General features: G+C 25.0%; 1 protein-coding gene across 1 annotated transcript in view; it reads right to left on the bottom strand.

Moving 5' to 3' along the window:
- Nucleotides 1-308: 308 nt before the first annotated feature.
- LOC126893797 (elongation of very long chain fatty acids protein 4-like) overlaps nt 309-15,347 on the bottom strand; it is a 17,127-nt gene continuing 2,088 nt past the window's right edge. Inside the window, exons 2-8 of the mRNA XM_050664307.1 lie at nt 12,865-12,978; nt 8,994-9,184; nt 6,638-6,718; nt 6,059-6,115; nt 4,445-4,550; nt 2,306-2,442; nt 309-741 (exon numbers count right to left, since the gene is read on the bottom strand). Of these exons, the coding sequence (XP_050520264.1) occupies nt 577-741; nt 2,306-2,442; nt 4,445-4,550; nt 6,059-6,115; nt 6,638-6,718; nt 8,994-9,184; nt 12,865-12,958 (831 nt within the window). The 5' untranslated portion in view covers nt 12,959-12,978 and the 3' untranslated portion in view covers nt 309-576. The remainder of the gene's footprint in view (nt 742-2,305; nt 2,443-4,444; nt 4,551-6,058; nt 6,116-6,637; nt 6,719-8,993; nt 9,185-12,864; nt 12,979-15,347) is intronic.

Genomic DNA, 15,347 nt, shown 5'->3' with positions numbered 1-15,347 from the left:
GATCCAACATCAAATATTGGTAATGATTTTAAGTAAAACAATGTTATACTCTTATTTTTTATAATTTTAGTTGACATCTAATTATAAATTAGAGTAGCATCAAATGAGTATTAGATGATAATTAAAATTTGTATTAATTGTTTTTTAAATTAATTTTATTATTACAGGTAGCAAATCTATCTAAATAATGTCGTTTTATACTTCTTGAATATTTTTAAGTAAGAGAGTCACATCTTAAGAATAAGTATATAATAGACATGCAAACTACAGCATATTAATTATATAATAAAATAAAAACATTGTACAAATCATTCAAAAAACTTAATTAATTTATTTTAAAGCGTGGCTTACAGTTTTTATTAATAATGCTCCATACAGCAAGTGTATGTCAAAACTTAAAAACAATTTATCAATTTATACGTTTTTAAAATTAAGATTGTTACTTTTTATTAAAACTATAAAAATTAATAAATTATGTTACAAAATAAAAGTAACTTAATAACAAAGTATTTAAAAACAATGAACAATTAAATAAATAACTATATTCTACATTAGATATAGTATAACATTAATATCTTATTTTAATTTAGACTCATTACTGTAAGTCTTTTTATAAAAAACTAAAAATAAATACAAAAATAATGAAACGTCAACTATCATATAAATAGTAAATAATCTAGGAAATTCGCAATCAAAAATGAATAAACTAAAACCATAAGTCAATCCAATTATAAATTGCACCTAAAAAAATATAAATTTAATCAATCTATTTTATGTATATATATATATATATTCATACATGTATGAAAGTATTCCAAAAAAGTACTTCAAAAATTAAAAATGTGTCTACTAATTTTTTAAGGGTCTTGTAAAATAAACCTTCTGAAAATGTGGATCTTCTAACGTAACCCCTTTCCGTGCCCCATTAAAGTTGAAACTCGATCAATGAGTTTTTGTATTTTATTCACTTATGTCATAAACTATTTATCTTATCGAAAATATTGCAGAATATTATGTAAAATAAAACATATAATGAATAAAAAAGATAATTATAATTTTATACATAAATAAAAAAATAAAAGAACTTCGAAAATAAAGAAAAATACGTTTTTTAAATACTCTATTAATTTTAATTATTAATTATTATTAATTATTGAAATTACTAATGCACAGTAATAGCCATGTTTGTATTGATATTATATATATATATTTATTAATTATTCTAGAGATTACTGTGCAAGTTATACATTTATTTCAGAAAACCAAAAAGCTAAATACAAAATATAATGTTCACATTTTAAAGTTCAAACGCTATTTCACTTAATTTTTATAATTTTTTTTACATTTACTTAATGAAATAGAAAAAAATCAGAACTAAAACATATATTTATTTTTAAATATATAAATTATATTAAAAGACTTTATTTAGTTTTCACTCTAAAAACTCTGAATTTAGCCTATAAACGAATAGGTTCTAACATCAGTTTTTAATTTCAAAGGAAAATGTGTGTTAGTTTAAAGAGTTTTTTTATGATTTGTAATTGAAAATTTTTAATATTTTGATTCTATTAAAAACTGAAGATGCTGTAGGATGCTCAAAACTTAACAAAGCTATAGATATACTTAAAATATTAAGAAGCTTTAGAAATTATCAAAATTTAATAAAATCATATAAAAATACAAAATTTAAAGAAAAATATTTATTTATAAAGAATCTATAGAAATGTGGAGATGTTTTGCCTTTTTGTAGAATATGTATACACTAAAAACAATATTATTAAATGATTTTTATAGAGTTTAAAATACACGTTTAAAGGTATAAGTTATTATGAGTTCTTATACATTTCATATTACTAGAAATGTAGTAGTTATGACATTTTATAAAAAAATATCATGTGATTAAGTCATAGTATTCAAAAACATTTAATCATAACATTAATATGATTAAAATTCTCTTTTCAGCTCTTTTTATACTAAATGAGTTGTTTTATATCATAGATATATCTATTTTATTTTCTAAAATGGAAAAAGATATTTTTGGACATTAGAAATAGTGACTTTAAAATCCAAAAGATAATTGATTATCTGCAATTTACTCCAAGTATTAAGAAATTAATAAGCACCAAAAATAGTTGTGTATCTAAATTTAATCAGTATCGGAACTATTACACTGTGTAATGTTTACTTCCTTCCATTTATTCCTCATTGTTTGCATGATAATAATTAGCCAAAAAGTAAATAAAACGCTTTAGGAAATTAATTATTTATACAAAACTAAAAGTAAAGAATTTTTTTCATGACTTACAATTTGTAAACGGGTTAAATATTTTTTCCACCACAAATACTTTTGCATTATTGGCCCAAAAGCTGATAAAAAATAATAACTATACATAATTGCATGAACAAATGCGTTCATAAGACCAACAAACGCTCCACAGGAAGCTATAATTAAAATTAAGAAAATTATTAATTATTATTAATTCAATTATTTTTATGTTATCTTATCAAAGAAAAATTGACTTTTCTTTGGTTGACTTTTTTAAAATTTTATTTTTGATAGTAAAAAGTATTAATAAAAAAATATATGTTTGTTTTTCTGATAAATTTTTTTTTAATTATAATGTTTCCTAACTTCAATAAATTTTTTGTATTGCCCCACTCTAACATACTACGTGTGGACTAGATTGAACTAACATATCTATATAAAATCATATCAAACAATCATTATGATTAATTTTTCATTCCGATCATATTAACATATATTTTTTTTACCACTAAAGAAATTTGAAAATTCGAAATATTTTGTTATATTGATTACTTTTTCTGAATACTTATGTAGATATATCTATTTCATTTTATATCAATCTTGTCTATCATCTTGTTTATATAAATAAACCAATATTTTGTAGAATAATATTTGTTTTTCATTTGTGTTAATGTACCAAATTAACTTTTTAACGAGAGAATCATAGTTATTTTTTATTGGTACAATATTTAACTTAAATATACAGAGTAAAAAAGGTTGTATCTATTACTATCACTTTAATAACAATGAAAAATAGAAAATTTAATATTAACTACTTGAAAACATTTTTGACTTGGTCGATTTTATTACCTAAAATTACTATCATTGCGCTATCGAATCAAACCATAAAATAATAAAATAAATTTAGTTTAAAAATGTAAAAAAAAACACGCTTTTAAAGCACATTGAACTAATAAGTTAATTTTAAAAATTATTTTTAACTTTTTAGTTTCATATGCTAAAAAGTGTTTTTTTTTAGCTTTTTTAACTATATTTTTTTATATAAATAGCTTCGGTATTTATGTTTTCGTTTAAAATATTATAGTATGTAATATAGCTATAATCGTTATGAACTCGATCATGTCTTTATCAAGTTTCATGTACTGTTCCATCGAACTTTTTCCTTGTTTTATCGACTTTATGATGACAGTTACTATCAATATCATGATTGTAACTGGTAACGGGGAATCCAGGTTCGATTTCGGAGAGAGAGACTGAGAAAAGGCTACCGCATCCAAAGAAGGTAGCAGGCGTAACAAGATAGTGTCGAAAAATAACGATACGGGATTCATCTAAGGCTCCGTAATCGGAATGAAAACACTATATCTCTTAATGAGAATAAAGCGTGTTAATATATAAATTTTAATAGTAATTAGTATATATATATATATTTATATACATCTACAGAAAAGTGACTTAGATACGAAGATGTATCATACACAGTTAATAATAATCTTCGCATAATATCGCGGCACTTTCGCTGGCGTCGGCGACGCGGTGTCCGGTATGATCCTCGGGCGTCGAAAAGTTAGCAGCGTTGATGGCGACGGTGAGCGGGTGCGGATCGGTTCGTCGAGTTCGGTCATCCAGAGCCGGTGGCGTACATCCTCGACATTGTCACTTTGACAACGGGAAGAAGACTCAACGTATCATTTGCGGCGGGTCGTCATTGGACGTGCGGCACTTGGTGGACTTTTCACCGTGGCGTATGGCACGCGGTATTAGTCAGTCGGCTGATAAAGGTGGCACGAGTGGCGGAGCCACTATATTAACAAATATAAATTTGTTTATAAATATATATATATTATATTGATGACACGCATGCGTGTACGGGTACGAAAACCAAAAATATAATTATACAGGTATAGTGTTGTCCGTGTATGGTGAGCGGGGTGGGGTAAATGCGTTCCGAAAGTCTAGTCTCGAGACTATAGACGACGGGATACGCGAGAATAACATCACGTGGCGCGTGGAGAGTTACAAACAAACATACAGGTGAAACTAATATAAGCGTGTTAAAAAAGGACTACTACGGATTCTCCTCACTTCAAATATTAACTTTTTGTTTGCTCTTAAATTTTAAGAAAATTAAAAAAAAAACTTATTTTTAAATAAATACAGTAATTTAAAATTAGGTACTTCTAAAAAATTTGCAGAATAACCAAATAGAAATAACCATATTAACATGATGATAAACATGTAAAAATGACACATGAGATTGTTTCTTTCTTAGCACAAAAAACACCTAAAAAAAAATTTACATGTCATTAAGTTAAAAATGATCAATATGCAAAAATAAAATAATTTTTATTTTTAAAAATTTAGCAATAAACAAGGGTTAATAAGAAGATCTTTAGCTAGAATTTAAGAGTTCAGTTTAACAATCAAGTATACTATCAATTTTAGCTTCGATGCAAAACTGAAATAGTATTAATTACACCATGATGTGTTTATTTATTTTTTGTGCCTTTCGATACTTTTTTTTCATTAGGTATATTTTTTTAAATATAAATCTGAATCTGCTTAGAGAGAGGATTCAAAATAGAAACTTTTGCATAATAGCTAACCTATTCAGTTTAAATTTTGAAAATGTTTCGGAAATACTTCAAACAAAAATTAAATTAAAGATTATATTATATACTATATATAAAAAAAAAAATTTTCGTCATAAATTATCTTTTATATGCAAATCGCCGCAATAACTAAAAACATTTATAAATTAACTTTGAAAATATTCCGGAATGATCCTAGTTTCAAATATGTGTTAAATTGAAGTTTATGTTACATATTATAAGTAAAAAATATTGTATCGACTCCAAATCTTCTATTTTTCCTTAGCTACCACCGGACCGTTTTTTTAACAATACATCAAAAGATCACAAATTTAATTTAGTAGAAAACATTACCTTAAAAATATAAACAGTTCCCTCGTTCCCCGTAATATGCAAAATCATCAAAAAATTACAATTTTTAAAATCAGTAATTTTTGAAAGTTTTTCAACTTTTTTACTTAAAGCTGCTATAATTTTTTGAAAAATGGATGAATCATAATAAATTTTCTTTAGTTAAAACCTTAGGTATTTCTTTTTCATTTGATAACATTTTCTAAAAATTTGACCCTATACCTACACAGCATATAATTTATGTTGATTTGTATTTATATTATATAGTAAATATGAATTTTAATAATTTCTCCGTAAAAATTAGAATACTTTATTGTTAAATATCAATTTCATACTAAAGTTTATTTTTATAATACATGTGTTACATTTATAAGTCGTAAAACTCTTAATTAGTATATAATTAAGTAAATTGGAGTTGATTTTGATTTTGCATTAACTCAAAATTTCCTTCTAAAAAGTAATCATTATCTACCGATTTGCATCGAAGCGTTTCTTATGATAGTGATTTTAATCACTATCATTAACCATTATACAACTCACGTGTTTATTTTATTTGAAGAGAAACATTTTTAATTTTGAATCATGTAAAAATGAATATATATATATATGCATTTCAATTTTTTTATTAAACAATATCTTATAGTTAATTTTTTTTAAGAAAATTTGAGTAGTAAGAGTACAAATTGATTGTTATTGCAAATTATGCTGTGAAATAAATAATTAAATAAAGATTTTAGCTTATTTATCTACATGATAATATAAATAATTAGTAGCTCTGCAAATAAAATAACTTGCAACTTTTGGTATTATTATGATTTTTTCTAAAAAAAGTACTTTAAAAATTTCTTACTGTGTCAATGAGGTCCAGCACTTTGGAAAACATAAAATACCAGCAAAAGCTATAATACTAAAATATAAATTAATTAATATTGTACAAATAAAATGTATATTTTACATGTTTAATTTGCAATAAATGATGATAAATAATTACAAATTTATGTGATTTATTAATTTCCTAAGTTATACAACCTTTTTCAGTTTTTAAAGATTTTTATTTTCACATTACTTCAAACACATAAATGTATAATTTTATTATTAGAGAAATTAAATGAAATATTTCAGATAATACTGATATCTTATAACTTTTTATTTAATTATGATTTCGCTGTAATTTTTTTTATAACTTTTATACTCTTAGAGTACGCTAAAAAAATCATTTTTTAACATTTTATTTTAACGTAGTTTAAAAATTTTAAAATTGTAAAACAGTTATAACGAAATGATAGTTGCATCTAAAGATGCAAGATTTATTAGGATAATCTGAAACACTCCTTATATTATATATTTAATTGGCTTATACAAGTATTATAAAGTTAGACTAATTTATTTAAATTATTTATTTTATTTGTTGAATAACTTTTCTACTTACCCTTAATCTTATATGAAAATCTATAGAAGATTCACGACACAATGTACTAATCATAGCATTGAATAATTCAGGTTGAAATATCTATTTATACAAACAAAAATAGGGTTTGATTTTCACTGATCTGATAATATTGCAGTAATATAAAATTTAGAAATTGTAAATTATTATGATTATAATTTATAATAAAAAAGAGAAATTAGATTATTATTACTATAAAATTAAATAAAAAGTTTTAGTTTCATTTTTTCAGTAAACAATTTTTTAATCCTTTGTTTAATTTGAGTTTATACCATAGTTTTTTTTTTAAAGCTTGTTTATTTAATAATAAGAAATAATTGTAGAGTTTTGAAGGTATTGTGGTTTCTTAGATCATTTAATTCTCAAAAATAAAAATAGGTATGGTTGCGTGTAAATTATGAAAATTATTAACGTATTTATTTTTAAAATTCGTAAAAGAGCTTTGGTCAGTTATTGTCTGTGTATCGACTATTATGAAAAAAGTATAGTCAGGTTGTAAAAAATCAGCGCACGATTTTTTTAATGCGTTGACGTACAAAGACTATTATGGTGCATTCCTTAAATATGCACATTTCTCAGATAACAACGGATGACTTCCGATAAGTCTTAGCAGATCTGTGCTTCTCCGCACCACAAAAATCGACTAATTAATCGGAACAGGCTACAACTTCGATTTATCGTGTGCAGGAAAAATAAAGCCGCAACCCGACCGGGCCTTGTTTTCCAAGAGACAAAGTTTGAACGGGTCGTTCCGGTCGTGGAATAGTGACTCACTAGTACGAGCCAACCGACGACGATATTTATCATAGTCGATAACGATACCGAACCGTTCGTATCACATAATCTTGGTAAGTTAGAACAGTACACGGAAAAAATGCGCGCAAAAAATATTTTGATCGCACAGTTCAACGTGATGAACGTAGGAGGTTCATGATTCAACTGTGTAAGAGTAACGTAATTCAATTAGGTATGTACACTAAACAGCAAGACGGCAATTAAAACAGCGACGACGTTCAACGCTGATATTAACGGAATATTTAAAATTCATGAACGAGTTGGGATTTGAAGCGAAATGGTAAAAAGTACGATGTCCTTATTTATCTCATCATGCCGCCATAAATAATCACAACACAACCGCAAAACTTCAAGTGGTTTTTGACACATCATGTAAGACCGCCTTGGGTCTTAATAACGCATTACTAAAATTAGTCATACAGAACAAACTGCTTTACATTCCGACTAGATTTTGTGGTGTAATTATAGTGTACAGTTAATGAAATTAAACAAGTTCGGTATCCCAAGACGTGTGTTGTGAGAAATAGAATTGTTGAATTACAGCTACTTAGTTTTGTCGATTAAAACGATTAACACATGTATTTACATTAGAAGTACAGACGAAAAGATACGCCACACGGTGCGGTTGTTATAAGCGAAGTTCAATGTTGCGTCCACAAAGTCACTGCTTCGATTTGAATTGCATGCAGTACTATTATTTACACGTTTGAGAAGCCCATTGGTGCCAAAGTTAAAGCGCAAAATTGATCAGCCATTTTATTGGACCAAATCTAGCATAACCCTCACTTGGATATTGTCTTCATCTGCTAAATGAAAAACATCCGTGGCACATCGTTTTGGTGAAAACCTGGACAATACCACTCTCAATGAATAGTTACATGTCTGCTTAAAGGACAGTCCTGCCGATTTGCTTTTAAGTGATTGCACTCCAAACAAATTGTGAATCTACACAACGTAGTGGAACTGTTCTTTTGTTGAAGGCAATAGTTTGTAATTGTTCTATAGCTTATTGAAGTTTATCATTTTGTATATTTATTATCTTATACGCACAATTGTTATACATATGAGATTATTTATTATTCAGTTATATTAATTTTTTTTAGTTCACATTATTTATTTGTGCACTTAAGTTCGTAATTTGCATGTACTTTTTATTATTTATGTATTTACGTATTACTAATGACATATCTCGAATCTGTTTATTTTTTTGAAGCTAATATTTTAAAGCGAGTGGTGTGTTTAGCATAAGTAGGGTCATTATCGTGTAAATATTCATATCTAATTCGGAGGCCACAAGTCGCATGGTTTTTTGTAGTAATAGTAGTAGATCTTTGTACAGCACAAGTAAAATAAACACATGCAGAGTTTTGTACTTGGCACTTTTTTTTATAATTTTTTAGCAAAAAAAGGTAATAACCAAACAATTGATTTAAGTTATTTGTAATAATTTAAGGTAAAACAATTTTCAAGTGTCCTTTGTAATCTCTAGTCGATTAGATATATTAAATTTAATTAAACATAAAATTTATATTTAATAACTTACATTTGTAACAAAAATGAAATTATATATCATTTGCATAAGGTTGTATGCCATCATAATGTATTTCAAATTAAGTGGTTTACGTTTTTCCATTATTTTAGGTCCAATTTTCAATATAAATAATAAGTAAATCGCTAGAATAAATAATATTGGCCATGGTGTTTTCATTAATGACCACGAGTCAACTAGTTCATCTAAAAATATACAAACTATATTAATTTGAGATATGCTTCATTTTATTACGGTTTACACAAATTTTATTGAGTTTAAATTATAAACAAGCAAAACCTTTTTTTTTGATTAGATCTCCTAATTCTAATTTCTATATAACTTTCGATTTAAAAATGTATAAACTGATTTAGAATTCAAATTTTTAAAAAATGAAATGGCAAATTCTTTTGTTCAAATTGATATCTAGATGCATTAAATTACACAGTTTTGTAAAGTAAATTATGCATGCTAATCGTAACTTTTCTTATTTGATAAAGCTAAATATAATTTTAGATATATAGAGTGATTCGTTTTACATAAACTCTACAAAATTACTTTCAAAATAAATACAATAAACAAAATTAATTTTTTTTTTTTTGGTTACATTTTAATATGTATATAAGGGATAATTATTATTTAATTCCTCTCACAGTAATTATAAACTAAGTTAAGTTACTTTATAAAAATAAATAAATTTTTACAATCATCCATTATGATTTAAACATTCGCCAAAATCTGATTTTCAATTATCCCATGTCTTTTTTTTTTTTGAAAATAATAACAAATTCCGAAATTATAAGTTAAAAGTTGTTAACGATGATGTATCATAGTTATAAGTACATACTGATAAGTAAATTTGAGAAGTCTCTAGGAGAACTAAGTCACAAAAAAGCAATAGGTGTTGACGATATCCTACCTGAATTACTGAAAAATATAGGAGAAAAGACAAAATATCAATTGTCCAAAATCACTTATGGTAACTATAATTATGAAAGTCTACCACTGGATTTTGTCAAAAGTAAAACTATAAGAGTTCCGAAGAAAATCATTGCAACGGAATGTGAAAACTATAGAACTGTAGCGCTCCTCTATCACATTTCAAGAATACTTCTAAACATTATGAAGAATAGATTGAAAGAGAATATAGAACAAAATATATCGGAAAATCAGTTAGGATTTGGGAAATGGTGAGGAATAAGAGAAGTGATTATAGCACTGAAACAGATCTTTAAAAGAAGAATGACACAGAATTGAAGTACTATAGCAACATTCATAGATCTAGAGAAGGCTTTCGATAATGTGGATTGGAAAATCTTATTGAAGATATTTAAGAGAAAAAGAAATTTATTGGAAAGATAGACGGCTCATCTTTAACTTATATTAAGTTCAAAAAACAGAAATAAATGTATATGGTTCGATAAAAAAAGCAAGAATAAGGAAAAGAGTGATATAAGAATGCTATTTGTCGTTCTATCTATTCAATCTTTTCATTGAAATGAGCATAGATATAATGAAAACCAAGACCAATGGAGTAAAATTAAATGGTCAACATATACACTGTATTCGCTTTGAGGATAACATTGTTATTCTAGCAGAGTCTGAACATGACATGAATAATATGTTCAAAATTCTATCAAATGCACTTGATAAATTTAAAATGAAAACCAAAACAATGCTTATAAATAAAATACACTCAGATCTAAATCTTAGTTATAAGAACAGTTATAGAAAACATATTTCCATCAAAGAAACTTAAGTAGACAAAATATTAACAGCGAAAGTAGGAGAGGAGGAACATTTTTTGAATATTATAAAACGTATAATACTACTAACTTCTATAAAAAAAATATTATTAGCTTCAATACGAAGCTGAGAAGCTATTAATTTTACAATAATGTGTTTTTTTTTTTAGCTTCGATGCGAAGCTGAGAAGGTATTAATTTTACTATGATGTTTTTTTTTTTTTTTTTTATGTCTGTTGCCATTTTTGCTCAGCTCTCACTGGACCGATTTCTTTCAAAAATACGTCAAAAGATCACAAATCGTATCTAGTTGAAGACATTACCCTTAAAAATTGAAAAAAATTCCCTCGTTCCCCGCAAATGGGTGAAATATCCAAAAAAATTACAAATTTAAAAATCGGTAAATTTTGTCATTTTTCTCACTTTTTTTTCTTAAAACTTCCATAACTTTTTCAAAAATGAACAAATAAAAATAATATTTTTTTGTATTGAAACCTTCGATATTTCCCTTTCATTTGAAATAATTTTTTTTGAAAATCTAACACTTAACTTGCTCATTGGGGGGGATTTAAAATAGCAACTTTTTTACAAAAAAAATTTTTTGAAAATGTTCCGGAAATACTGCGTCCTTTAAACATATATCAAATTAAAGCTTATTTTATGTACTATAAAATGAAAAAAAAAAATTTTCCCGAAACTTTATCTACTATGTGCAAATTGCTGTCGAAATTTAAAAAAAAATGTAATATTTGCGATAAAAATCACCTTCTATAAGGATGTTTTTTGCAGTTAAAACTGTCATAATTTTTTCAAATATTTACAAATCAAAATGATATTTTTTCATATTGAAACCTTTGGTAATTTCCTTTCGTTTGATATCATTTTTTTTTGAAAATCTAACACTTATTCTGCTCACAAAGGGAATTTAAAATAGCAATTTTTTTACAAAAACTAACTTTTTCAACTTAATTTTTGAAAATGTTCCGGAAATACTGCGTCCTTTAAACATATATCAAATTAAAGCTTATTTTATGTAATATAAAATGAAAAAAAAAATTTGTCTTGACGACCTATCTTCTATGCGCAAATGGCTACCGTATTCAAAAATATGCTATTTTTCTATTAAAATTCTAAGTTTTGTATTTTATTTTATTTTAAAATATCTTATTAGGATAATACATGGTGAAAATAGCTATAGTATTTAAAAATATGTTATTATTGTGTTAAAATTTTTGGTTTTGTATTTTATTTTATTATAAGGGGATTACACTGATTTTCATAAATATTATATCAATCTAACTGACATAGTATAAAAAATTAATCATATTTAAATTTTTTTGTTTTTGAAGTCGAGAACAATAACTTTAAAATTTGAACTAGCTAAATTTCCATTTTTATTAAGTGACGAATGAGACGTACGGTTTTTGAGACGGTAACACTTGGGTCTTTCACGACTGTGGCACTGAATTTTTTTTAAATTCTTTTTGAGTTAAAAAAAAACGTGTAACTCATTTGATTTTTATCTCATTTAGATTCAATAAATATCAAGGATTCCATTACTATAGTCTCCTCTCGTTAGAAGAAATTCATATTAATATTATTTTACTATGTGGTTTTGTTTTTTGTAGCTATCATTTATTTTCTCAGCTCTCATTTGACCTACTTTTTTGATAAATTTTTCTTTTTTAATTAAACACTATCTACAGATTTGCATCGAAGCGTTTTTTATGATATTGATTGTAATCACTGTCAGATATCATCTATACTTGTCCCATCTATGCCTTGTCTACATTATGCCACGACCCCACTGTGCTGGGTTTTTTATGTTTTAATTTTAAAAATACACGAGTTATAATTTAACAATAATTTATTGAGGACTAATTTTATTAATTGCGTAAATTTTTTATTTTTCGGTTTAATTTAAACATACTCAAAATTTTAAAAAAAAAATTATCTTAAAAAATATGTATATTTTTCAAACAAATAATATATTTAAAATTTAAATAATACATTTGGTTAACCAAATGTGATACATCACCATCAAGATAAAAATCATATATAAGTTAAGTTCTTAAAATTTGTATAATTTTAAAATATGTAAAAAATAATTTTTTTATAGTATATCAAAATATATTTGTTACCTGTGTGTATTTCTTGTTCCAATTTATCTATTAAGTAATCAATCATTTTATTGAAAAATCCTCCTTCTAAACTACCATATGTTATATTTGCCATGTTTTGGTTTTGTATAATACCTAATCATGTGATAAATAAATATATAGATTTTATTGCTTCATTTTTATGAAATTTTTGTGTAAATTAAAATTTAAATAATAAAATAATTTTACATCAACTTACTAAAATATTTAGTTTAATAATAAAAAAAAATGTAAATGTCTACATATTATACAGGGTGATTTTTTTATCATAACCCACTCAATTACTTGCAGAATAATAATAATTTAAACATTTTTTTTTTTTAATATCTTTATTTACANCTATTTTATAATTAAAACATAATTTATTTTAAATATGATAAAATAGTTTTGATTATACTAAAATAAGAACTATATTTTCTAACCATGAAAATAGCTGTTTGAAAAAATTTATGAACATGTGTTATAGAATTTATAACAACTTTTTAATCAAGTGAAAGGAAAAGTATAACTAAGATATGCGCATAAACAAAAATATTACACCCTCACCTTAACTACAGCTAATACTTTTACATTGTTATTAATTTCTGCAATACTTGTTTAAGTTTTGATATTGTCCATTCGACTTTAACATCAAGTTTTAAATTAATGTAAAATAAATGTTCTATGATAGAGGCGTTGTGCGACCAAGCAGAAATCTAATTTTTTTTTGTCGTTTTATAGTTTTAAAATACAATTGTAATTTCAATATGCGAAAAATTGGCATTTTATAAATTGATATTTTTTTAAATTCAATACTTGTATAATTAAATATATATATAGAGAGTGTACCACCAGGTTTTGGCATCTTTTCTAATTTTTTATCTAGCAAATATATTTCATTACAATTATTTAAAAATAATATTTACAATTTTGGAGTACATTAAAAGTATATTATTTAATATTTTAATATTTACAATAAGCGTAATTTTTGAGAGATTTTCATAATATATGGGAGTTTTTAGATTGTTATAACAATTTATATGTAATCTTTTAACCTGATTTGACTAAAATCAATTTGGTGCAGAAAATAGTGTCGATAGAAGTATAGCGAATAATTTAGTGGGTGATATTAGTGCTTCATTATCAGTAAAATAAAATTAATTAATACTACCAAAGAATCTGTACTAACATTAAGTAAATATCATAAAACCCTTATAGCTTAAAAGATATTTTATTGTGTCTGTTACCACTTTTTCTCAGCTCTCATCGAACCGATTTCTTTCAACAATACGTCAAGAGATCACAAATCGTATCTAGCTGAAGACATTACTCTCAAAAATTAAAAATATACCCATTGTTACCCGTGAATGGGGAAAAGCTCCAAAAAAATTACAAGTTTAAAAGTTGATAATTTTTGAAATTTAAAATATTTTTTAATTTAAAACGGCCATAACTTTTTTAAGAATTACCAAATCAATATAATTTTTTTTATATAGATTTATGAAATATTTGTCTTCCACTTTGTATATTCTTTTATAAATTTGACTCTTTACCTGTCCACAAGGGAAGTTTCAAAATGACAACTTTTTCAAAAAAAATTAACTTTTGAAAGTGCTCCGAAAATACTGATACTATTATATATATCTTAAATTAAAGCTTATATAATATACTTTATTATGGAAAAAAAAAATTAAGACTTAATTTTGTTTTAATGATGAAAAAAGTTTTGTTTAAAAAAAAAGTATGTGGAATTAAAGAAGTATATAAATAGTAATTATCACAAAAAAATTTTGTGATCCATATATTTTTCAAAAAGTTATAGCGTTATAAAGTTAAAAATATATAAAAGATTTTTTTTACAAAAATTCTATTTTTTTTATTATCTTTGATGTCCATTTTCATCATTAAAACAAAATAAAGTTCGAAATTTTTTTTTCCATATTAAAGTATATTATATAAGCTTTAATTTAAGATATATATAAAAATTGAAAAAATTTCGAAAATTAGCGATTTTTAAATTTGTAATTTTTTTGAAGATTTATGGGGAACGAGGGAAAATTGTTCAAATTTTGAAGGTAATGTCTTCGACTAGATACGATTTGTGATCTTTTGAGGTATCGATGAAAGAAATTGGTTCCGTGAGAGCTGAAAAAGTGGTAACAGACACAAAAAAAAAAACAACCAGCACAGGGGGGTCGCGGCACATTGGTGACGTAGCATAGTTGAATCAAGTATAATGATATCTGACAGTGATTAAAATCACTATCAAAAATAAACGCTTTGATGCAAATCTTTAGATAGTGTTTAATTTAAAAAAAATTAGTGTTTTATTCCAAAAGCTACTTGATCTGCTGGTTCCTTATTAATATCTCGATTAAGATAAAGTATGTCGAATGAAAAAGGGTTTATTAAAAAATATTATTTCTCATAAAAAAATTGTGTGGATCCATAAACTTTTCAATAAGTTATAGCATTATAAAGTTAAA

Source organism: Daktulosphaira vitifoliae, unplaced genomic scaffold (assembly GCF_025091365.1).
Source record: "Daktulosphaira vitifoliae isolate Bord-2020 unplaced genomic scaffold, ASM2509136v1 Scaffold_1, whole genome shotgun sequence".
NCBI lineage: Eukaryota > Metazoa > Arthropoda > Insecta > Hemiptera > Phylloxeridae > Daktulosphaira > Daktulosphaira vitifoliae.
The sequence above is the reverse complement of the archived record's forward strand: the minus strand, read 5'-3'. Positions and strand labels throughout refer to the sequence as shown.